Consider the following 24,985-nt stretch of genomic DNA (forward strand, 5'->3'; position numbering starts at 1 on the left):
TTTTCCACCACCAAAACACCAAATTATGGATTTATTTTGTGGAAGAATGGTGTCGTATGGTTTAAGACACTTGTAGAATCTATGCCAAGGTGCATTGAAGCTGTTCTGGTGGCTCGTCATGGCCCAACGCCCTATTATGTTGGTGTTTCCTTTATTTTGGCAGTTACCTGTATATCCTTGTTGTTTCATGCTTGGTGCAGTTTTCTTTACTTTAACCGATACCGATGCTTTCCTCCCCCCATTCTACGGGCCATTCATCATTGTGTGCACCCATGCGTGAATATGTGCCTCTAGGGCACAGGAGAGGCCTGACAACTCCCCATAAGCCATGGATAGCGAAAAGCAGCAGAAGTAATAGGATATTCTATTCTACAGTCCCTATCTTTCTTTCCCCCTCAGTTTCTCTCCTCTTCCCTGCATCAGCACTACATGAGGGCGAGTGAGGAGTGGAGTCCAACTATGCACATTACTGGGCCCCCATGCAGAGCCCAGCACTTTCTCAATTATACAAGTCCATCCCTCCTGCTGATTCAACTCCCCCTGTCCCCCTCATTGACAGAGCTACTTCTCCACCACATCACACACAACCCAGCCAAATCACTCACCTATCTATCACCTCGCTCACTCACACAGGATAGTTCTCCTCTCCATCAGTTCTCTGCTCAAGTAGACTGTGTATATCACTGTGCAGCACAGACAAATCTGGAGATTGGACCCAAGAGGAATGTTTGTACACACACACGGAACTAATGGAATAGATACAAATATTCTGTAATGTTGTCAATTAAGATGTTGACACAAATCAATCAGGTCGGACTATTTTTCTCAAAAAGGTCAGTTGAGGCTCCCCCTCTCTTTTTCCACTCTTCCACATCCCTCATTTCCTCTCACGGTTTCCTTCTAGACTCCACCTCCCAGGGAAGCAGAGGGACACGGTAAGGGAGGGGGGATAAGGAGAGAGAGCAACAGAGAAAGAGAGGGGGGGGGGGGGGGGGGGGGGGGCTGGCTTGTGTAGAATCAGTTGTTTTTTTCCTCCACTCATTCACTGCATTTTTCCAGACGGCGTGTGCAAACTTAGGCTCCGTACCTCACTGCCTGCCACCCATATCTCTGTCTTTCTCTCTCTGATTCAATTATTAATTCCTTCTGATGCTTTGTGGATGCAAATCAGGGATATTCCAGCTTCTGAATCCAACCCTCCTGTCCGTGCCTCTTCTCCTCTTATCCCTGTCTCAGCTGCACTCTTCTCCGATTCCTATCCATTAGAAATGTGGTGCTCTGTGGTTCTGGTTGTCTGTGGATTCTCTGCTTTGGTCCAGGGTAGGTCTGCCTCTCTATCTACTCTCTCTGACTACATTGAAAGAATAGAGTTACAAAGCCAGAGGGAAAGACTAGGAAAATATCACTGTAAAGGAGGAGAGGATGAATGAGAAGTGTCGGTGTATTTTTGTGTGAGTTTGTTGTGTTCGGTCAGTGTTTGTGCTCTTGTTTTATGTTTGTCTGCGTGTACATGCCTACCTGTGTGCATAGTTAATACAGTAGTCTACATCTGTTATTCAGAGCCTGATGTGACGTGGTGCTCAATGTAAAATACATGTTTATCGCAGGGACAGACATAAAAAGAAAGAGAGTCGGTTTATAAATTGAGAGAGATGGGGAGAAATGCTTTACTAGGGAAGGATTTTATGCTGCAATCGTAAATGTAAAAACATTGATCCCTCACTCTCCCCCCTCTATTTTCTCTGTTGACAGAAAGTGCAGTATTTATAGGATTGAACCAGCAGGGAACAGACAACTGTCAGTGGTGTTCACGTCAATTGAATGGTGTCATTTCAATTGAACACCATTATAGATCTGGTTCGATCTTGCTCCCTTGTTATGCTGTTATGGACATGTTTCTGTAGCAGAGAGAGTAGATGCGCTGTAAGTAGAGGAAGAGATAGGTTACTAAGGGAAATTAAAGGTATTACTACAGTATATCAGAGGCTGCTTACCCTGGAATTAGATAAAGAGACAGTGAACTTTCCTCTCAGTGCAAAATCGTAAATCATTTCCAGACCACAACCTTTTGTAGAGATTCTTGATACTTTCCCGGTGATACCCGATTCTCCTTTGGCTATTGACACACAGTGGTAAAGGATAATAGCGACAGCTGGAAGTACACAGACCACTGAAAGCGCTCTTAACGTCCATTTGTACACCAAATGGATCTGAAATGACACACAACAGCAACACACATATCGGGAGAACATAACAACTACGGTTATGGGCCTATGAGGTTAAAAGCTAACAGCAAATACACCTGCCAAAACCATACACAACAGCTAGAAGCTGCCAAAAGATGCTAAGTCGACCTCAAAAAATATTTAATACCCTCAGACTTGAGTTAGAAGCATACACAGCAGTAATACATCATAACGCACGTTCTAATGCAGTGCAAGATGGTGGTCCTACAGTAGTTGAATGCACAGGAGGCTACTGAGGGGAGGACGGCTCATAATAATGGCTGGAATGGAGTCAATGGAATCAAACTGATGGAAACCATGTTTGATGTGTTCGATACCATTCCATGAATTCCATTCTCACCATTACGTTCAGCTCGTCCTCCTAATTTGAGTAATAAAACAGAAACGCATCGAAGATATAATCGTCAGTAAAATTCTACATTTCTAAATGAGTCACGCAACACTTTCTTGAAACAAATCCTTAGCCTGCCTTATTTAATGATTCACACTACATACATTTTTAGTGCTTCAGGGGTTTTACACAAAACTGCTTTATTATTCATTAATTAGGTGTGCTTGCTGAAAGCAAAGCACAACTTTAGAAACTGTTCATACTTATTATTATTCTCCTTCCGCTCCCATAAAAGCTACCAATACCAAAACAACTTTACAACGTGCAGGCTGACTGTCCGCAGTGTGCTTGAAAGAAACTTGTTGATACTACCAATACTTTTCACACCACAACAACATTTGCATGAATCCCAATGCATTTCAATGGCCATGCATTTCAATGGCCACAACGTAAAAGTTTGCATCGTTCAAACTTTAAAATGTGCTGACCAGCCTGGAATGGTGTGCTTGTCAACAGCTTTTTGATACCATTTACACTTTTTGAACTATAACTGTTTCAAATGTGCATAAAAGCTCAATAAGCTTGAATGGGAAGTATTTGGATACGCAAACGTTAAAGCTACCAACACCAAAACTACTTTATAGCATGCAGACTGGTCCTGGTACTGTTGCTTGAAAAAAACATTTCGATACTAATGAGACTTTTCCCACTACAATCATATTTGCATAAATCTAAATGCATTTCAGGAGCCATAGACTTGAATGGGAAAAATTCTGGTTCGCTACTACAGTAGTCTTCAACCGTTTAAGCTAGAAATGCCATTCAAACTTTAAAATGTGCAGACCAGTCTGGAATAGGTTACTTGTATGCAGCTTTTTGATACCTTTTATTTCTGTCACCTCTCTTCTGAAATCCCCTGCTCTCCTTTTCCTTCCATCTCCCTCTCCTCCGTTCTTCTCTCAGTGTCGGTGCAGGGCCCTCACCAGAGGACCCTGTTGAAGAACCTACTGAAGGACTACAATCGTATGGAGAGGCCGGTGGGCAACGATTCACACTCCCTCACCGTCTTCTTCTCTATCAGTCTGATGCAGATCATGGATGTGGTAGGGATCAATGTTCAGATTATTACCTTCGGCAATACCTGTGCCCACCTGCCTGTCTGTAAAAGTAAATCATCCACTGCACCTATTTATTTTTAATTTTTTTATACACAATTCTTTGAGTTAAGTCTCTCAATATACACTAGGTCCTCAGAATAAGAATTTACTTAAAAAAGGTTCACATCTTACAGGATGAGAAGAATCAGGTCGTCACCACTAACATCTGGCTTCGGATGGTAAGCACGGCACAGCTTCAAGTAAGAGTATACAGCTGTCGAAGTCAGAGTAAATGTATCTCAGGGGACCTTCTGTTATACACTGAGTGAACAAAACATTAAGGACACCTGCTCTTGACATGACATAGACTGACCAGGTGAATCCAGGTGAAATAAGGTGATCCCTTATTGAGGTCACTTGTTAAATCAACTTCAATCAGTGTAGATGAAGGCGAGGAGAGGATTTTTAAGATTTGAGACATGGATTGTGTATGTGTGCCATTCAGACGGTGATTGGGCAAGACACAAGATTTAAGTGCCTTTGAACGTGGTATGGTAGTAAGTGCCAGGCATACCGGTTTGTATCAAGAACTGCAACGCTGCTGTGTTTTTCATGATCAACAGTTTCCCATGAATATCAAGTGGTCCACCACCCAAAGGACGTCCAGCCAACTTGACACAATTGTGGGAAGCATTGGAGTTAACATAGGTCAGCAGCCCTGTGGAATGCTTTCGACACCTTGTAGAGTCCATGCCCCAATGAATTGAGGTTGTTCCGAGGGCAAAAGTAGGGGGTGCAACTCAATATTAGGAAGGTGTCCTTAATGTTTTGTACACTCAGTGTATATTCTGTTCACGTTGAAATCAATTGCCTTGTCCAATATATCCAGTTTGAGTCTGTCTTCCAGAGCTGGTTTGATCATTATCTTCAGTGGAATCAATCTGAATACCCTGGAGTGAAAAACCTTCGGTTCACAACTGACCAGGTGTGGACGCCAGACATCCTCCTCTATAACAGGTAATACACCTATAGCCATATCACGTCGTCATGCATCACATTTACATGCATGTGTTTTCTGCTTTAAACACTACAGTTTTGAGATCGATCCACCCTTTCCTTTCTCCTTTCTCAGTGCAGACGATGACTTTGACTCTACCTTTAAGACCAATGTGCTGGTTAACTCCAGTGGCTTCGCAGAGTATCTCCCTCCAGGTGAGTCTCTTTTTCTCTTTCCCACTCTGTTTTATATATGCAGTGCCTTGCGAAAGTATTCGGCCCCCTTGAACTTTGCGACCTTTTGCCACATTTCAGGCTTCAAACATAAAGATATAAAACTGTATTTTTTTGTGAAGAATCAACAACAAGTGGGACACAATCATGAAGTGGAACGACATTTATTGGATATTTCAAACTTTTTTAACAAATCAAAAACTGAAAAATTGGGCGTGCAAAATTATTCAGCCCCTTTACTTTCAGTGCAGCAAACTCTCTCCAGAAGTTCAGTGAGGATCTCTGAATGATCCAATGTTGACCTAAATGACTAATGATGATAAATACAATCCACCTGTGTGTATTCAAGTCTCCGTATAAATGCACTTGCACTGTGATAGTCTCAGAGCTCCGTTAAAAGCGCAGAGAGCATCATGAAGAACAAGGAACACACCAGGCAGGTCCGAGATACTGTTGTGAAGAAGTTTAAAGCCGGATTTGGATACAAAAATATTTCCCAAGCTTTAAACATCCCAAGGAGCACTGTGCAAGTGATAATATTGAAATGGAAGGAGTATCAGACCACTGCAAATCTACCAAGACCTGGCCGTCCCTCTAAACTTTCAGCTCATACAAGGAGAAGACTGATCAGAGATGCAGCCAAGAGGCCCATGATCACTCTGGATGAACTGCAGAGATCTACAGCTGAGGTGGGAGACTCTGTCCATAGGACAACAATCAGTCGTATATTGCACAAATCTGGCCTTTATGGAAGAGTGGCAAGAAGAAAGCCATTTCTTAAAGATATCCATAAAAAGTGTCGTTTAAAGTTTGCCACAAGCCACCTGGGAGACACACCAAACATGTGGAAGAAGGTGCTCTGGTCAGATGAAACCAAAATTGAACTTTTTGGCAACAATGCAAAACGTTATGTTTGGCGTAAAAGCAACACAGCTCATCACCCTGAATACACCATCCCCACTGTCAAACATGGTGGTGGCAGCATCATGGTTTGGGCCTGCTTTTCTTAAGCAGGGACAGGGAAGATGGTTAAAATTGATGGGAAGATGGATGGAGCCAAATACAGGACCATTCTGGAAGAAAACCTGATGGAGTCTGCAAAAGACCTGAGACTGGGACGGAGATTTGTCTTCCAACAAGACAATGATCCAAAACATAAAGCAAAATCTACAATGGAATGGTTCAAAAATAAACATATCCAGGTGTTAGAATGGCCAAGTCAAATTCCAGACCTGAATCCAATCGAGAATCTGTGGAAAGAACTGAAAACTGCTGTTCACAAATGCTCTCCATCCAACCTCACTGAGCTCGAGCTGTTTTGCAAGGAGGAATGGGAAAAAAATTCAGTCTCTCGATGTGCAAAACTGATAGAGACATACCCCAAGCGACTTACAGATGTAATCACAGCAAAAGGTGGCGCTACAAAGTATTAACTTAAGGGGGCTGAATAATTTTGCACGCCCAATTTTTCAGTTTTTGATTTGTTAAAAAAGTTTGAAATATCCAATAAATGTCGTTCCACTTCATGATTGTGTCCCACTTGTTGTTGATTCTTCACAAAAACATACAGTTTTATATCTTTATGTTTGAAGCCTGAAATTTGGCAAAAGGTCGCAAAGTTCAAGGGGGCCGAATACTTTCGCAAGGCACTGTATATATATATATATATATATACAGTTGAAGTCGGAAGTTTACATACACTTAGGTTGGAGTCATTAAAACTAGTTTTTCAACCACTCCACAAATTTCTTGTTAACAAACTATAGTTTTGGTAAATTGGTTAGGACATCTACTTTGTGCATGACACAAGTAATTTTACCAACAATTGTTTACAGACAGATTCATTCACTTCTAATTCACTGTATCACAATTTCAGTGGGTCAGAAGTTTACATACACTAAGCTGACTGTGCCTTTAAAAAGCTTGGAAAATTCCAGAAAATTATGTCATGGCTTTAAAAGCTTCTGATTGGCTAATTGACATATTTTGAGTCAATTGGAGGTGTACCTGTGGATGTATTTCAAGGCCTACCTTCAAACTCAGTGCCTCTTTGCTTGACATCATGGGGAAATCAAAAGAAATCACCCAAGACCTCAGAAAGAAAATTGTAGACCTCCACAAGTCTGGTTCATCCTTGGGAGCAATTTCCAAATGCCTAAAGGTACCACGTTCATCTGTACAAACAATAGTACGCAAGTATAAACACCATGGGACCACGCAGCCGTCATACCGCTCAGGAAGGACACGCATTCTGTCTCCTAGAGATTAACGTAATTTGGTGCGAAAAGTGCAAATCAATCCCAGAACAACAGCAAAGGATCTTGTGAAGATGCTGGAGGAAACAGGTACAAAAGTATCTATATCCACAGTAAAACGAGTCCTATATCGGCATAACCTGAAAGGCCGCTCAGCAAGGAATAAGTCACTGCTCCAAAACCGCCATAAAAAAAGCCACTGCACATGGGGACAAAGATCGTACTTTTTGGAGAAATGTCCTCTGGTCTGATGAAACAAAAATATAACTGTTTGGCCATAATGACCATCGTTGTGTTTGGAGAAAAAAGGGGGAGGCTTGCAAGCCGAAGAACACCATCCCAACCGTGAAGCACGGGGGTGGCAGCATCATGTTGTGGGGAAGCTTTGCTGCAAGAGGGACTGGAGCACTTAACAAAATAGATGGCATCATGAGGGAGGAAAACTATGTGGACATATTGAAGCAACATCTCAAGACATCAGTCAGGAAGTTAAAGCTTGGTCGCAAATGGGTCTTCCAAATGGACAATGACCCCAAGCATACTTCCAAAGTTGTGGCAAAATAGCTTAATGACAACAAAGTCAAGGTAGGCCATCACAAAACCCTGACCTCAATCCCATAGAACATTTGTGGGCAGAACTGAAAAAGCGTGTGCGAGCAAGGAGGCCTACAAACCTGACTCAGTTACACCAGCTCTGTCAGGAGGAATGAGCCAAAATTCACCAAACTTATTGTGGGAAGCTTGTGGAAGGCTGCCAAAAACGTTTCACCCAAGTTAAACATTTTAAAGGCAATGCTACCAAATACGAATTAATTGTATGTAAACTTCTGACCAACTGGGAATGTGATGAAAGAAATAGAAGCTGAAATAAATCCTTCTCTCAACAATTATTCTGACATTTCACATTCTTCAAATAAAGTGGTGATCCTAACTGACCTAATACAGGGGATTTTTACTTGGATTAAATGTCAGGAATTGTGAAAAACTGAGTTTAAATGTATTTGGCTAAGGGTGTATGTGAACTTCTGATTTCAACTGCATATATATACAACAACTGTTATACACAATGTAACTCCAAGTCAATCACACTTCTGTGAAATCAAACTGTCCACTTAGGAAGCAACACTGATTGACAATAAATTTCACATGCTGTTGTGCAAATGGAATAGACAACAGGTGGAAATTATAGGCAATTAGCAAGACACCCCCAACAAAGGAGTGGTTCTGCAGGTGATAACCACAGACCACTTCTCAGTTCCTATGCTTCCTGGCTGATGTTTTGGTCACTTCTGAATGCTGGCGGTGCTTTCACTCTAGTGGTAGCATGAGGCGGAGTCTACAACCCACACAAGTGGCTCAGGTAGTGTAGCTCATCCAGGATGACACATCAATGTGAGCTGTGGCAAGAAGGTTGGCTGTGTCTGTCAGCGTAGTGTCCAGAGCATGGAGGCGCTACCAGGAGACAGGCCAGTACATCAGGAGACGTGGAGGAGGCCGCAGGAGGGCAACAACCCAGCAGCAGGACCGCTACCTCCGCCTTTGTGCAAGGAGGAGCACTGCCAGAGCCCTGCAAAATGACCCCCAGCAGGCCACAAATGTGCATGTGTCTGCTCAAACGGTCAGAAACAGACTCCATGAGGGTGGTAGAGGGCCCGATGTCCACAGGTGGGGGTTGTGCTTACAGCCCAACCCCGTGCAGGACGTTTGGCATTTGCCAGAGAACACCAAGATTGGCAAATTCGCCACTGGCGCCCTGTGGTCTATAAAAACGTGGTCAGATGAAGCAAATGCCAAACTACAGGAATGTTTTGCTATCACAGTCTGGAACATGTTCCGGGATTCTTCCGATGGCATTGAGGAGTACACCACATCAGTCACTGGCTTTATCAATAAGTGCATTGAGGATATCGTCCCCACAGTGACTGTACGTACATACCACAACCAGAAGCCATGGATTACAGGCAATATTCGCACTGAGCTAAAGGGTAGAGCTGCCGCTTTCTAGGTGCGAGATTCTAACCCGGAAGCTTACAAGAAATTCTGCTATGCCCTGCGACGAACCATCAAACAGGGCTAAAATTGAATCATACTACACCGGCTCCGACGCTCGTTTTATGTGGCAGGGCTTGCAAACTATTACAGACTACAAAGGGAAGCACAGCCATGAGCTGCCCAGTGACACGAGCCTACCAGACGAGCTAAACCATTTCTATGCTCGCTTCGAGGAAAGCAACACTGAGGCATGCATGAGAGCATCAGCTGTTCCGGACGACTGTGCGAACACACTCTCAGTAGCCGACATGAGTAAGACCTTTAAACAGGTCAACATACACAACGCTGCGGGGCCACACGGATTAGCAGGACGTGTGCTCCGGGCATGTGCTGACCAACTGGCAGGTGTCTTCACTGACATTTTCAACATGTCCCTGATTGAGTCTGTAATACCAACATGTTTCAAGCAGACCACCATAGTCCCTGTGCCAAAGAACACAAAGACAGTTGTGAAGAGCCTATTTGTGAAGAGCCTATTCCCCCCCCCCCCTGTTTATCATATATGCATAGTCACTTTAACTATACATTCAATTGGGCCGCGGCCAACCAGTGCTCCCGCACATTGGCTAACCGGGCTATCTCCATTGTGTCCCGCCACCCGCCAACCAATCTTTTACAATACTGCTACTCTCTGTTCATCATATATGCATAGTCACTTTAACCATATCTACATGTACATACCACCTTAATCAGCCTGACTAACTGGTGTCTATGTAGCCTGGCTACTTTTACCGCCTCGCTTCTGTATATAGCCTGTTTTTTTTACTGTTGTTTTATTTCTTTACTTACCTATTGTTCACCTAATACCTTTTTTTGCACTATTGGTTAGAGCCTGTAAGTAAGCATTTCACTGTAAGGTCTACTACACCTGTTGTATTCGGCGCACGTGACAAATAAACTTTGATTTGATGGCGGCCAGTCAGAAAGTCCAGGACTCAATTGCACAGGGCGGGGTTGAGACCTAGGGTCACCAGCTTGATTATGAGCTTGGAGGGTACTATGGTGTTGAATGTTGAGCTGTAGTCAATGAACAGCATTCTTACATAGGTATTCCTCTTGTCCAGATGGGATAGGGCAGTGTGCAGTGTGATGGGGTGAGGGGTGGCCGGTCAGGTGGAGGTGATATGATCCTTGACTAGCCTCTCAAAGCACTTCATGATGACCGAAATGAGTGCTATGGGGAGGTTGTCGTTTAGTTCAGTTATCTTTGCCTTCTTGGGTACAGGAACAATTGTGGCCATCTTGAAGCATGTGGGGACAGCAGACTGGGATAGGGAGCGATTGAATATGTCTGTAAACACACCAGCCAGCTGGTCTGCGCATGGTCTGAGGACACGGTTAGGGATGCTGTCTGGGCCAGCAGCCCTGTGAGGGTTAACACATTTAAATGTTTTACTCACGTTGGCCATGGAGGAGAGGGAGGGGGTGGGGTGCAGTACTTGTAAGCAGGCCGCGACGGTGGCACTGTATTATCCTGAAAGCGGGAAAAGCAGGCGTTCAGTTTGTCTGGAAGCGTGACGTTGGTGTCCGTGACGTGGCTGGTTTTCTTTTTGTAGTCCGTGATTTCCTGTGGCATACATCTTGTGTCTGAGCCGTTGAATTGCAACTCCACTTTGTCCCTGTACCGGCATTTCGCTTGTTTGATTGCCTTGCGGAGGGAATAACTACACTGTTTATATTCAGCCATATCCCCAGACCTCATTCCATGGTGAAATGCGGTGGTTCGCACTTTCAGTTTTGCGCGAATGCCACCATCGATCCACGGTTTCTGGTTAGGGTAGGTTTTAATAGTCACAGTGGGTCCACATCTCCAATACACTTCTTTATAAACTCACTTACTGAGTCAGCATATAGATTGACGTTGTTCTCTGAGGCTTACTCGACTATATCCCAGTCCGCGTGATCAAAACAATCTTGAAGCGTGGATTCTGATTGGTCAGACCAGCACTGAATGGTTCAAGTCACTGGTACATCCTGTTTGAGTTTCTGCCTATAAGACAGTAGAAGCAAGATGACGTAGTGGTGGGATTTGCGCAAGGGAGGGCATGCATCACGGAAGTTAGAGTAGCAGTGATCGAGTGCATTACCTCCGCGAGTAGAGCAATCAATATGCTGATAGAATTTAGGTAGCCTGGTTCTCAAATTTGCTTTGTTAATATCCCCAGCTACAATAAATGCAGTCTCAGGATATATGGTCTCCAGTTTACATAGAGTCCAGTGAAGTTCCTTGAGGGCCGTCTTGGTGTCTGCTTGAGGGGGAATGTACAAAGCTGTGACGATAACTGACGAGAATTCTCTTGGGAGGTAATATGGCCGGCATTTGATTGTAAGGAATTCTAGTTCGGATGAGAAGAAGGACTTGAATTCCTGTATGCTGTTACGATTACACCATGAGACGTTAATTATGACACATACACCCCCACCCTTCCTCTTCCCAGAGAGGTGTTCATTTCTGTTTGCATGGAGAAGCCCAGTGGCTGAACCGATTTCGACAACATATCCCGAGAGCCATGTTTCCGTGAAACATATAATGTTACAATCTCTGATGTCTCTCTGGAAGGCAACCCTTGCTCGAATTTCATCTACCTTGTTGTCAAGAGACTGGACATTGGCGAGTAGTATACTTGGGAGCGGTGGGGGAAGTGCACATCTATGGAATCTGACCAGGAGGCCGCTCTGTCTACCCCTTTTGCGGTGCTGTTGTTTTGGGTCGGTTTCTGGGATTAGATCCATTGTCCTGGGTGGTGGTCAAACAGAGAATCCGCTTCGGAAAAGTCGTATTCCTGGTTGTAATATTGGTAAATTGACATCGCTCTTATATCCAATAGTTCTTCCCAGCTCTATGTAATAAGACTTAAAATTTCCTGGAATAACAATGTAAGAAATAATACATAAAAAAAAAAAAAATACTGCATAGTTTCCTAAGGACTCGAAGAGAGGTGACCATCTCTGTCGGCGCCATCTTGCGGAGATGGCGCCGACATCACTGTATTTCACTGTAAGGTCTACCTACACCTGCTGTATTTGGCATGTGACAATTACAATTTGATTTGATTTAGTTGGAACAAAAACTTGCAGTACTATAGTAACAGGGTTGCCTACCCCTGCCCTACATAGTGCACTACTTTTGACCAGACCCCAAAAGTAGTGCACTATAAAGGAAATAGGCTGTCGTTTGGGACAAACACTAAGGGAAAGGAAGGAAATAGGTTTTTGAAGGCTGGGGTGATCCATCTTGTTTCCTGTGTAGAGATTGTTTTTCTCAAGGGATTCTCCAGAGTTTTAAGATATATTTTTCGACAAGTTGCAGTTTGAGGATATTTTGTGTCAAGGAATGTTGCTTGTCGGATCAGCTTTTAGAGTAACCTAATTGTTAGCTTAGAGGACCTGTTACAGGGCTGCAGGAGAGCAGTGAATTGAAAATGGAGGTAAGTGTAGCTTTTAGCTAATTAGTTTAGTTTTAGGTTTAATGAATTTAGAGAAAATAATGAGTTATTACAATGGCCTTGCCACAGAGCAAAGAGGTGCAGTTGTAAGGAAATTGCATGAGTTTTGGAGAGTTGTAAGTTGTGTTTTGGACTGTTCATTGTTGACAATTTCCTTGTCACATGCCTTTATGGCTCAGCGGGAAACTATAAATCAAATCAAATTGTATTTGTCACATGCGCTGAATACAACAAGTGTAGACCTTACCGTGAAATGCTTACTTACAAGCCCTGAACCAACAATGCAGAGGTTTTTTTTGTAAGTAAGAAAATATTTGCTAAAAAAATAAAAAGTTAAATAAACAAAATTACATAAAAAAATAAAAATAATTAACAATAACAAGGCTATATACAGGGGGTACAGGATCGAGTCAATGTGCGGGGGTGCAGATTAGTCGAGGTAATATGTACATGTAGGTAGGGGTAAAGTGACTATGTATAGATAATTAACAGCGAGTAGCAGCAACAGAATAAAAAAGGGGGTCAATGCAAATAGTCTGGATAGCCAATTGATTAACTGTTCAGCTGTCTTATGGCTTGGGGATAGAAGCTATTAAGGAGCCTTTTGGACCTAGATGTGGTGCTACAGTACCACTTTCCGTGCGGTAGCATAGAGAACAGTCCATGACTTGGGTGGCTAGAGTCTTTGACAATTTTTAGGGCCTTCCTCTGACACCGCTTTGTATAGAGGTCCTGAATGGCAGGAAGCTTTGCCGTACGCACTACCCTCTGTAGCGCCTTGCGGTCGAATGCCGAGCAGTTGCCACACCAAGCGGTGATGCGGTCGGATGCTGAACAGTTGCCATACCAAGCAGAGTATGCAATTGAGATTCTCCCAATGAGTACTGTATAGTTCAGGAGAAAGGGGATATAATTGGGAGGCACCCAGAGAGAGCCATATATATTGGTACGCACCCAGAGAGTGCCATCTAACCACTAGGTTACCTGGGGCGACAGGTAGCCTAGTGGTTAGAGCATTGGGCCAGTAACCCAAAGGTTGCTGGATATAATTGCCGAGCTGACAAGGTAAAAAATCTGTCATTCTGCCCCTGAACAAGACAGTTAACCCACTGTTCCCCGGTAGGCCGTCATTGTCATTAAGAATTTGTTCTTAACTGACTTGCCTAGTTAAATTACATTTATTAAAAACATAGAAAGAGAAAATATTGATCTCTACCCTGGAGATGACATTATGTGTGATTCCCCCCCAAAAATAAATCTTGTATTAGACATTTTATGTTTATGTGATGACTACGTTTTATAATCAATGGATTTAATTTAGTATTGGTTTGATCGTCAACTTCTGGTTGCATTTTTGGAAAATCAGCTAACCCATTCAAATTGCTTTTCTAACCACCTGGCTGTCCCTTATTTGCATGTCTTGTGTCTCATAATTAATGTTTTTGAGTGCTGTTTGGCTACTATGGCATTGTGGTTTTGTGCTCTACTGGAAAACTCAATAGGGTTGATTTGTCATTTCAGTAATTGCTTTGCTTAAGTTTGCCAGCAATCTAAACTGTGTAGTACTTGGTGTGTCATCTCTGTGTTTCCCCCTGTGTGCATCAATAATGTAGTACTTTGTGTGTGTTTCTGTATAATGAAAATGTTGACTGCAGAGTAGAGATCAGTGTCACTCTCTATATCGCACTATATTTCCGTTCTCCTGAAGTGTACTCATTGGGAGAATATCGCATCCTCTCTCCTCACCTAATTTTCAAAACCCATTGGATGAGAAAGCCAGAGGTCCCGCCCATCTGACCTTCTCCTCCAATGGGTTTTGAGAAGGAGGCGAGGAGAGAGGACCCGAGGAGTGTGTAATTGAGATTCTCCCCCTCACTACTTCCCAAAAATCTTAAAGTATTAGATTGGTGGAGAAAGTCTAGCAAGCCAGGACCGTCTCCTAAAGTTGATTCAGCTGCGGGATCGGGGCACCACCAGTACAGAGCTTGCTCAGGAATGGCAGCAGGGAGGTGTGAGTGCATCTGCACGCACAGTGAGGCAAAGTCTTTTGGAGGATGGCCTGGTGTCAAGAAGGGCAGCAAAGAAGCCACTTCTCTCCAGGAAAAACATCAGGGACAGACTGATATTCTGCAAAAGGTATCATGTGTGGGGTTGCTTCTCAGCCAAGGGAGTGGGCTCACTCACAATTTTGCCTAAGAACACAGCCATGAATAAAGAATGGTACCAACACATCCTCTGAGAGCAACTTCTCCCAACCATCCAGGAACAGTTTGGGGACTTTTCCAGCATAATGGAGCACTTTGCCATAAGGCAAAAGTGATAACTAAGTGGCCGGGGAACATAACATCGATATTTTGGGTCCATGGCCAGGAAACTCCCCAGACCTTAATCCCATTGAGAACTTGTGGTCAATCCTCAAGAGGCGGGTGGACAAACAAAAACCCACAAATTCTGACAAACTCCAAGCATTGATTATGCAAGAATGGGCTGCCATCAGTCAGGATGTGGCCCAGAAGTTAATTGACAGCATGCCAGGGCGGATTGCAGAGGTCTTGAAGAAGAAGGGTCAACACTGCAAATATTGAGTCTTTGCATCAACTTCATTTAATTGTCAATAAAAGCCTTTGACACTTATGAAATGCTTGTAATTATACTTCAGTATTCCATTTTAACATCTAACAAAAATATCTAAAGACACTGAAGCAGCAAACTTTGTGGAAATTAAAATTTGTGCCATTCTCAAAACTTTTGGCCACGACTGTATATGCAAAGTACATATTTTCTTAAAGAGTATATGTGGACAAAAAGTAAAATGTCTCTCATTCTCTTCAAATCGCCCTGTGCACAGGAAAGTGTCTATATTTCTTATACTTCACTCTTGCCTCCCTTTTAATCAATCTCTTTCCACGTCTGTTAGGGATTTTCATGAGCACATGTAACGTGGACGTACGTTGGTTCCCCTTCGACATCCAAAAGTGTGAGATGAAGTTTGGCTCGTGGACGTACGATGGCTGGCTGATGGACCTACAAATGAATGAGGCCGACATCTCCGGGTACATGTCCAACGGGGAGTGGGACCTAGTGGGTCAGTGGGGTTGGAATTGCCCTCCTAAATTTCTGTTATCAATTTCTCAACTTCATTGTCAACTCAACTTCAACTTTTATAAAAAAAATATTTATTCTCTCCTTTACTCTTTTTTTCCTCTCTCAAGGAGTGCCAGGTACTCGTAGCGAGGTGTTCTATGACTGTTGTAAGGAGCCCTACCCTGACGTGACGTTCGTTGTAACCATCCGCCGGCGCACTCTCTACTACGCTCTAAACTTGCTCATCCCCTGTGTGCTGCTATCCTCCATGACCCTGCTCATCTTCCTACTGCCTGCCGACTCTGGAGAGAAGATCTCTCTGGGTGAGCAGAGAGGAGAACATGATCCAATAGTGATAGAATAGACTAACCTTATTTTTTCTAGAAGGAACACAGAGAAGAAAGGATGAGAGGATGGTGGACAGCAGCATGGAGAGGAGGAAATGCATTAGAGAGTATAGGGCGGAAATAAGAAAAGGACGTGGGGGAATAATGGTGACGGGGAAGAAAAGATGACAGGGGAGGGAGAGTAGATTGATTCTAGAAAAAAACAACTAAAAAAGTGGAGGAAAACAAAGAAGACCTAGAAGAACTTTGGGGATGTGAAACATTTTAACCTAATTTGAGGCTGCATTACGCTGCATTGTATTACACACCACAGCCAATTAACATATTGATGTAATTAAGCCCAGGAATTGATTAGGGAGTGAGAGCATACACACAGCCTTCTAGGAATTCAGCTTGACACCAGGTTTTAAGGAATTAAGTGCCAAGATACAACATAGCCTGGTATCAGCCAGGCTGTACAACACAAGCTATGTACCGAATACCTATCGTTGTGTGGAGAGGCTGTTTTCTTAACTCTAAATCGAGTCTCATGATAAGGGTAGAAATGCTCCCAGTTTTGTGCTTTGGCACCGATTGGTTATTACCCCCCCAAAAATGACCCGAGGGGCATTGAAAACTCTTGCTATTTGGATTTGAAAACGAGCAGTTGTAAAGCAAGGGGTCAGCGCTCACAGCCTATTTGTGTGTGGGGGTGTTACAGCGAGAGAGATGTAGGAGTGGAACAAGCCAGTGTAAAAGCACAGCAACCTTCATTATTGAGGCTCTATCTGCATCCCAAATGGCATCTCATTACCTTTATAGTCTACTACTTTTGACCAGGGCTCTGGTCAAAAGAAGTGCACTGTACGGGGAATAGGGTGGCATTTGAAACGCATTGATTGTGCCAACAACATCAAAGGAGCCTCCCCAGCCGCTCACGTAAGGAGGACTTGGGAGTTTGGTATCAACCAGGCTAGCCAAGATAAGCAAATTGCCACTGCCATTCCTAAAAGTGATTTTCTGATTTCCTCTCAACCCTTGAAGGGACATTTGTTTTTTTATCTGTAGAGCGAACAGGACTGACTCACTTGACAGATGTTTGTTTTATCGGCTTGCTTCTGGACGGTACCAGTTATGCCAAGAAAGCACTTGTAAAATGTGGGCTTAAAAAAAAAGTGGGACAGAGGTAATGGGAGGAGATGAAGATTCAATCTGATGAATGAAGATGGAGAAGGGAGGGAGTTGGGGGGGGGGGGGGGGGGGACAGAGACAGCTGGGGCAGATGGATTGCTAATATAGGGTAAGCATATGTGTGGGTTAGAAGTAAGGCTTTACTAAGGGCAATTGAAGAAGAGGAATGTAGTAAAGTAATTTCACTTTGGGTACATTACTCTGTCACACTTTGCAATTTGCATCAGATCGAACCAAATCGAATCATAGTCAATTGAAATGAATAACCATTGGCTTGATTGGTAGAGACCATAAAATATTTGTCAAACGAGATGCCTATAAGAAAGTTTATCTTTACAAATGTGGATTTCTGTAGGCTTGTCCGGGATCAAAACTGAGGCACTGATGTTAATAAATGTGTGAGAAGCGTGGGGAAGTAGTGTGTGTTATAGTTGCACTGAGTATTTCAAAACCCAAGAGCCTAGTCAGTTATGGAGATGGTGCTCAGCATCCACTCACTGTTTTATACATTTTTAATATCTTCCGCTCTCTTTTCAGGTATCACTGTGCTGCTCTCTCTCACTGTCTTCATGTTGCTGGTGGCAGAGATCATGCCAGCCACTTCAGATTCCATCCCTCTCATAGGTGTGTGTGTTCTTATATGCGTGTTAGAGTCTAGAATGTGTGTGTACGTGCACTTGAAATAATTGTCCCAAATGTTTGTCAGGCCCTGGTGATCTAACCATCTGGTTGTCCTTAAATGTAATTGTAAATCTGAAAGATTCGCTGCTGGAAATTATGTACGGTGAGCTCCCTGTAGCCAGACAGATGGCTACTAAAACACAAATGCAGTCCACTGAAGCCCAAGAAAAATGCCAAGTCATGATCAGCAAGAACCACTGTTAGCATTGTTATTACAAATGGCTTCCTCTCTCTACTCTAATTGTTTTGTCTCTTTCCTCCTTTTTTGCCCACCTTTCAGGACAGTACTTTGCCAGTACTATGATCATTGTTGGGATGTCAGTCATAGCTACAACGGTGGTGCTGCAGTATCATCACCATGACCCAAACGGAGGACAGATGCCCAAATGGGTAAGGCCAGAGCTCATGCAGTCTACTCCAGGCAAAGATAGTTTCATTTTAGTCCTTTAGCAGACGCTCTTATCCAGAAAAACTTACATGAGCAATTAAGGTTAAGTGCCTTGCTCAAGGGCAAAGACAGATTTTTTTTTATCTAGTCGGCTCGGGGATTCGAACCAGAGACCTTTTGGTTACTGGCCCAACGCTCTTAACCGCTAGCCTACCACCAGTCATTACAAACTATTTAGCATTTCCCGTTGGAAAACACGTCACGCTTCGCTCTATGCGCTCACCCGCCAATCCCTCCGTGGCTGGTCTCCTGGTATATCACAATGCTACAGTTTTTACCGTTACGGTTAATGCTAACAAGCCAACTATTTTTGTTTGCCACCCTCCTTTGGTATAGCCATTTCCTCTTTGCTGCAGCTAGCAAAACACTTACGGTTCGTTCTTGAATTGCAGTGGCATTTTGGGCATGGCATTTTGGAATCATTTTTCTAGATTTGTATTTTATTTCAAATGTATTTGGGTACATCTTCCGATTGTAAATCAACTAATGTGGTAGCTTAATGACTTTAAATCATTTGTACCACTATAATAACACTACCACCAGTAGGAGTAGTAACAACGATGATGTAACACCATTGACAAATTTGAGGTAATTGAGGATTTTCTTAAATGGAGGCCACAGATGCTCAAATCCAAGGTCATTAACCCTTAAATGTTGTTACCAAAGTAATATGATTAATAATTTTGCTCACAATTCTTCTTCATTTAAATTGAGTAACACCAATAACGCTTTGTATTTAGACACACCAAATGATCAATGGAGTCCTCAAATGTAAGACATTAAAGGGAGGGAATGCTTAAGGTCCATTTATATCTTTGTAATGAGTGTTTTACAAGCAGGTAACATTGACATAACATTTTTAAACTTTACGTTTATTTACTTTCTAGCATTCTAAATAATCGATAGATATCTCTAAATCTCAAAAACATGTCACTACAACTATACTCATCACTAGTGGGACAAGCCAATTTGCTTTAAACAATTTGCTTCAAACAATGTATAAACATACATTTTTATGCAGTATAAAGAACTTGCAGTGAGGTTTATCATTGATAAACAGTTCAATTAAAAAACAGAATGGTGTGATGTGCAACTATTTGTCATTTTAAAGTGTTTTTTTTTTTATGGTCGCAAAGGTGAAAGGCGCAAATGCCACCGCAAATCAAAAATGCCTGATGCAATACCTGCCGCCATGCTACCTTCTACCCCTTAATTGCTACCCTCTTTATCTGCCCTTCACTCCAACTGTAGTAGACTATTCTTTCAATGCCTCTTTCTATAGTTTTCTCCATCTTTTCATCCTCCAATCTCTAATTTTCACATCCCTCTGTATTTGTCCTTCTAAACTACTTATACTAACAAATCACTATACATCTCCTCACTCCTTTGCAGTCTGTCCAAGTTCAGATCAACAGTACCATACCTTTCGGTTGGACCCAATAATACATTGGGTCTGTAGGCTTGTGCCTGACGTAGTTTCTAGCCTTATCTCAGTCTCTCACTTTGTGCAATACTTTGAAGCTTTTCCAAATGCATCTCTCAGCTTCCCCTGTTTGGCAGATACGGCATTTACAGATTTATTGATGTCATCAACTCAGAGAATGGGTTTTAGTGAAGGAGAATGGATGGGTTGAAGATGCTTTATAGATTGGTGCAATCTGCAAGGTCTTCCCACTGATAAATGGCCCACTTTGGGTAGTCAGCTGGCCAATTAGCAACATAAATGATGGGGGTTCAGAGAAGGGCATCGAACGGCAATGTTAATAATTGCACAACAACAACAGACACTATAGAGGCCCACAGTGGAGGTGTCATAATACCCATAAAACCTAGCGGTCAAATGGGGAAATGGTTCCAATCATTTTTCCACCATTCATTTTTCCAATTGGGAATTTTAGAAACACTTAAAATAAGGGCTGTGTTTCATGTAGGCTTACCCTGGCGTTTTGATAATCATGTAAATCTCTCTCGGAGTTGACTTTTATCAATATATTCACGGCTCTATTTACTCTCAGATTCGAAAATGCTATTTAGCGTCAAAGTACAGTGCATTCGGAAAGTATTCAGACCACTTCACTTTTTCCACATTTTGTTACGTTACAGCCTTATTCTAAAATGGACTAAAATAAAAATCAATCATCAATCTACACACAATACCCCACAATGACAAAGTGAAAACCGGACTCTCAGACCATGAGAAACAAGATTCTCTGGTCTGATGAAACCAAAATGGAAGTCTTTTGCCTGAATGCTAATCTTCACGTCTGGAGGAAACCTAGCACCATCCCTATGATGAAGCATGGTGGTGGCAGACTCATTCTGTGTGGATGTTTTTCCGCAGCAGGGACTGGGAGACTAGTCAGGTTTGAGGGAAAAATGAATCGCAATGTACAGAGAGATCATTGATGAAAACCTGCTCCAGAGCGCTTAGGACCTCAGATTGGGGTAAAGGTTCACATTCCAATAGGACAACTACCCTAAGCACACAGCTAAGACAATGCAAGTGGCTTCAGGACAAGTCTCTGAATGTCCTTGAGTGGCCCAGCCAGAGTCCGGACTTGAACCTGATCGAACATCTCTGGAGAGACCTGAAAAAAGCTGTGCAGCGACCCTCCCCATCCAACCTGACCGAGCTTGAGAGGATCTGCAGAGAAGAATAGGAAAAATTCGCGACATACAGGTGTGCCAAGCTTGTAGCGTCATACCAAAGAAGACTTGGGCTGTTATCGCTGCCAGAGGTGCTTCAACAAAGTACTGAGTAAAGGGTCTGAATACATATATTTACCGTTTTTTATTGTCTAAAATCCTGTTTTTACCTTGTCATTATGGGGTATTGTGTGTATACTGATTAAATTGTGTTTTTTCTCATCAATTTTAGAATAACGCTGTAACGTAACAAACTTTGGAAAAAGTGAAGGGGTCTGAATACTTCCCGAATGCACTGTAGACATCATGCAATACTACAAATTCCAACAAGCTCCTGCACATCATCTCAATCCGACACCTTTGCTAACAGGTAGTGTGTCAATTAAAATAATAAATAAATAAATAAAACTTGCACAAGACAATTCACAGAATTGTCAATTTAAAGAAATGTAGCCAATTGAATCATTATTACATTTAGATAGTTAAACCAAGATAGCAGTGCAGACCAGAAGCAGTGGACTTGTGTGTGTTTGTGTCCTCAAAAGTTGCAGTGGGCAGATGATCTGCTGTAACTCATTAAGAACGAAGATCGGCATTTCGTCTTTTTTTCCTAGCCTCGCTCCACTTGTGGAAGTATTATATGCACATTGATAGCTTGCTAGAAAACGTCTTCACCAACTGATTTAACATGCGAGGAGAAATTGCTAGTGAAATGATCAAGCGATGAAGAGCAAGTGAATGGAGAGAATTACATGCCAAAGTATTACTTTGAAGTTTTGTGATTGGTTCACCCAAGTGAGCGTCGTCCCAAAGCTGGGACTTGTTGAACGTCCCGGTTTTCACAGAGCCGTAGGCAGAATTTTTAAAGAAAATACCTTAACAATGACTATTTCTCTTTGCGGGTTTTAATGTACAACGTTTTTGACCCCCTACCGCTTTCAGATATAAAGAAAAGATGGTATAAAGTCCGTTTTTTGTCTAGATATAAAAGGGATAAAAGACACCTAAGGGGGAGACAAATGGCGGTGTCTAACTTTAATTCCATGGTTAGAATTTAAATGAAGCTTTATATAAAGGTTTCCTGCCTTAGGTGATTTTCTCATTCTTGTGCTCATGAAAGTAGCGTTGAATACAAAAGGTCAAGTTGAACATACCAGCATCTGCACACACCACCCACTGAGTCAAGCTTTTACCAGCTGAAAGGTTTTCCCCTAGTGTATTGTCAAGTGCACTACCCTTTTTAGGTGTAGGTGTATTCCTCACTAGATGTGTTTACCTCCCTTGCTAGGAGTGTACAAAACATTAAGAACACCTTCCTAATATTGAGTTGAAGTGGATTTAACAAGTGACATCAATACCGGATCATAGCTTACACCTGGTCAGTCTGTCATGGAAAGAGCAGGTGTTCTCAATGTTTTGTACACTCAGTGTATATTATAACACCCTTCTCTGATTGATTCTCCTTTCAGGTTAATGTGGTCCTACTGCAGTGGGTAGCATGGTTCCTACGTATGAAGCGCCCAGGGGAGAGTGATGACCCAGAGCGACCACCCTGCGCCCCCCACCTACGGCGCTGCTCCTCAAGCTCCCAGAGCGGTAGCATCCCTAACCCTCCAGACCCCACACTCCACCAACTCCACCCCCAGAACCTGGTCCCTCTCCAGGCTGGCCCCCAGCACTTGGGTCATCCCCATCTTCACGCCCAGTCCAGCGCCAACAACAATGGAAACCTGCTCTACATTGGCTTCCAGAATCTGGACGACCCCCCACTGCTCCCAGATCACATCCAGAATTACAGCATCTCAGCCGGGCCTCCTCGAGTAGCAGGCAGTCCCCCTCCCCATCTGCCCCCTCCATTCTGCAGCCCTCCGCCACCCCCCACCCCCAACGCGGACACCGTGGGCTGCCCTAGCACCATTTCCAGTGGCGGAGTCTTCGGAATGGGGGGTGGAGGACAGTACTCAGCAGGGCGTATAGGCGACCCCCAGCTCCAGGCTATTCTGGAGGAAGTGCGTTACATGGCGGACCGCTTCCGTGAGCAGGATGAGACGGAGAGCGTGGCCGACCAGTGGAAGTTTGCGGCAGCAGTCATCGACCGGCTCTGCCTGGTGGCCTTCAGTGTGTTCAACATCATCTGCACCATCGCCATCCTCATGTCCGCTCCCAACTTTGTGGAGGCCGCCTCCAAGGACTTCTTCTGAGGAAGAAGAGGATGGGGCAGAGGAGGAGGAGATATTAAGAGTGAGAGGATAAGTAGGGGAGAAAGAGCAGGATGTGGAATGATTTGGGGCTCAGTCTAAGAGGGCTATTGTCGGGCACAACAGACCCTCGTGTCAAGATGAGGGGGGTTCTTTGGAGATGTCTAAAGTACATCTCAAGATGGTCTATTGAAGTCTATCAAGGACCTCTGATGAAATGGAACAGGATGGGGAGGGATGAGTTTATGGGAGAAGAATAAAAAAAGGCATGGTTCAAGGTCTGTAGAGGGTGAAGTCAATTGTATTGAACTATAAGGCTTTCTCAAAGACCTATAAGAAGTGAAGGTGAGCAGGATGGGCAATAAGAAAAGTGGAATATGGGATAATTCAACCTGAGATTGGGAAGATTGCAGTCCCTACAGAGAGAAACAGAGAGGAACATACAGATATATAGGGCTGTTTGATTTACTGACAGAGAGAAGATAACCCTTCACTCTCAAGTCCCAGAAAAGGCAAAGAAAGACGGCATCATTTACTGAAAGGGGGACCGGGAAGGAGGGGGAGAGACTGACTTTTACAAGGAGAGACAACAAGGAATGAGTGTGTGAACAGACAGAGGTATTCTATGGTGACAGCGAAAGAGGGAAGGTCCAAAAAACTAAACTGGGCAGTGTTAATGTGAACACTTAGATCTCCAGGATTAAACAGAAGAACACATCAGATGAGAGGAATAAAAATAATCTCATCTTTCATTCTGTCTCGTTTGTTTCATGGGCATCAAATTGCAAGGTCTTAAATAACATGGGGTATTTTTCGATCGATTGAAGCACTAAATGAAGCCCCACTTCCTTCCCCAGGCCTGATCTGTCAGTGGGTTGCCAGTGTCTACCAATCTCCTTCAGTGTGCAGGGCTGCTTGTGATTGGGCAACTGCATTAGTGCGTAATCGTCAGTGTAATTGTCAGTAATTGTGTTACAGTGGAGGGTTGATCCAATAATGACCCATCAAAAAGTCACTTAATAGAATTTGGCAGGTCCTAATAGAGAAGGCTCATCTCATTGGCTCCAAAGTGAAAGCTTAAAAGGAAAATACCACTCAAAAACTTTTAAGTGGTCTTTTGGTATTATCTTTAATTAGTCTACTGTTGACATATGCAAAACATTTTGAGACTGTCAGCAGTCAAGTTTTGAAGATATAGGATTTTCAAGAAGCAATGTCACATCATCATGATGTGGCAAGTGACACTTTGCTTCTTGAAAGTCCAATATGTTGAAAAGTCGACTGCTGACATGCAAAAACATTTGTTGCTGTATTAACAGTAGAAAACAATAGCATAATATAGTTTGAGTATTTTTCCTATAATATACTGTATGTGAGGAACGTGAAGGAAAGAGTGAGCCTCAAACCTCAAGATGAACACACAAATGACTTGATTTAAATGACACAATTGTCGTTTTTATATTACACAATATGGTTGATCATTTATAGGAGTTAAACATTTTCGATATTTAAATTCTTTCCAAATTCAACGTATAGCTACTAAAATATATTTCCTACAGTTATTTTTAAGACCACAGAGCTCCTGGAAGATCTCACATCTCTCGCTCCATCTCTTTCTCTCTATAAACTGACAGATCTCCTCCCTTCAGGGAAAACTTCAAGTTGGGAGTAGGCGGACTGACTTTCTCCGGCACAAACACAAGTATAGAAATATTTCTCATCCCCAAATAAAATAACATTTTTATTTTTTTATT

The 24,985-nt window shown here is 42.9% G+C and overlaps 1 protein-coding gene across 3 annotated transcripts; it reads left to right on the forward strand.

Annotated features, from left to right (window-relative positions):
* Positions 1 to 1,071: 1,071 nt before the first annotated feature.
* Positions 1,072 to 23,922, forward strand: LOC139391769 (cholinergic receptor, nicotinic, alpha 11). Of its 3 annotated transcripts, none has more exons than XM_071139306.1 (10): positions 1,072 to 1,320; positions 3,541 to 3,680; positions 3,869 to 3,934; positions 4,582 to 4,691; positions 4,807 to 4,886; positions 15,575 to 15,742; positions 15,870 to 16,064; positions 17,796 to 17,882; positions 18,220 to 18,329; positions 22,503 to 23,922. In XM_071139306.1, the coding sequence occupies exons 1-10, from the start codon at positions 1,161 to 1,163 to the stop codon at positions 23,232 to 23,234; spliced, it is 1,848 nt and encodes a 615-aa protein (XP_070995407.1). In that variant the 5' UTR covers positions 1,072 to 1,160; the 3' UTR covers positions 23,235 to 23,922. The 3 variants fall into 3 exon arrangements, with proteins under 3 accessions (XP_070995407.1, XP_070995409.1, XP_070995410.1); XM_071139308.1 differs by having other exon boundaries at positions 3,869 to 3,913; XM_071139309.1 differs by having other exon boundaries at positions 1,215 to 1,451.
* Positions 23,923 to 24,985: the final 1,063 nt, after the last annotated feature.

This window comes from Oncorhynchus clarkii, chromosome 32, assembly GCF_045791955.1.
Source record: "Oncorhynchus clarkii lewisi isolate Uvic-CL-2024 chromosome 32, UVic_Ocla_1.0, whole genome shotgun sequence".
NCBI lineage: Eukaryota > Metazoa > Chordata > Actinopteri > Salmoniformes > Salmonidae > Oncorhynchus > Oncorhynchus clarkii.